At 58.7% G+C, this 883-nt stretch overlaps 1 protein-coding gene across 1 annotated transcript in view; it reads left to right on the top strand.

Moving 5' to 3' along the window:
- LOC105813714 (glutathione S-transferase Mu 4-like) overlaps window positions 1-877 on the top strand; it is a 61,561-nt gene extending 60,684 nt beyond the window's left edge. The window contains exon 3 of the mRNA XM_012648492.1: window positions 667-877. Coding sequence (XP_012503946.1) covers window positions 667-756 — 90 coding nt within the window. The 3' untranslated portion in view covers window positions 757-877. The remainder of the gene's footprint in view (window positions 1-666) is intronic.
- Window positions 878-883: the final 6 nt, after the last annotated feature.

Raw genomic sequence — 883 nt, 5'->3', positions numbered from 1 at the left:
GGCCCCTATCCACTTTCGTCCAGGTTTGCTGAGTCATTGGGTGAGGTCTGGGCTCCGCTGCAGGCTGCACAGGCCTGTTCTGAGCCCCTTTGTGCTGCTAGAGGTCCCTGCTCTGTGGGCAAACCCGGGCAAGCTAAGAGCCTCCCTGTGAAAAAGGAGGATGTTTGTTCAGAGAGGATGTGGGAGGGCCTCATTTCGGGGAGGAGGAGAAGAGGGGAATTTGTCAGAAGGAGCCCAGAACTGGAGAGAGCCTGAGCTAGGCTGCTTTCCAACCCAGTCCCACTTACTAGCTGTGTGAGCCTGAGGAAGTCACTGAACCTCTGTGTAGCTCAGTTTCCCTTCTGCTAAATGGAGAGAGTAGAACCAATCCTTCGGGGTAGCTGGGTGGATTTCCTTAGCCTACCTTGTACTATGTAGGGGATTCAGAGCACCCAGCACAGTGCAGGGCCTCCACAAGCGGTAGCCCTTCCGCAGGTGTGCCGTGAGTTAGATTGGGAGATGCCCTTAGCAGCGCTGGGGACCCTAAGAGACCGGGAGATGCTCCCGCACCTGGGCCCACGGGGAAAGGCCGTCGTGAGGGCCCTGAAGCGCTGTGCCTGCCGTGGGCTGCCGCAGCCCTCGTGGGCAGCAGACCCTGAACTCTGGCCTTATTTTTCCCCCTTTCAGGGCCTGAAGAGGATCTCTGCCTACATGAAGTCTGGCCGCTACCTCCCAACACCTTTGTACACAAAGGTGGCCGTCTGGGGCAACAAGTAGGGCCTGGTAAGGCCCAGAGATGGCAGTGAGGAGCCCGTGCTCAGCCTGCTGCCTGGGCCCCTGGAGAGCCGCGGACTCTCTGCACCCGAGTTGCAGCCTTCTCGTCCCTCTGCCCTTTTTTTTTTTT

This window comes from Propithecus coquereli, unplaced genomic scaffold (assembly GCF_000956105.1).
Source record: "Propithecus coquereli isolate 6110/MARCELLA unplaced genomic scaffold, Pcoq_1.0 Scaffold289, whole genome shotgun sequence".
In the NCBI taxonomy this organism is placed as follows: domain Eukaryota; kingdom Metazoa; phylum Chordata; class Mammalia; order Primates; family Indriidae; genus Propithecus; species Propithecus coquereli.
This window is presented reverse-complemented; position numbering and strand designations above follow the sequence as displayed.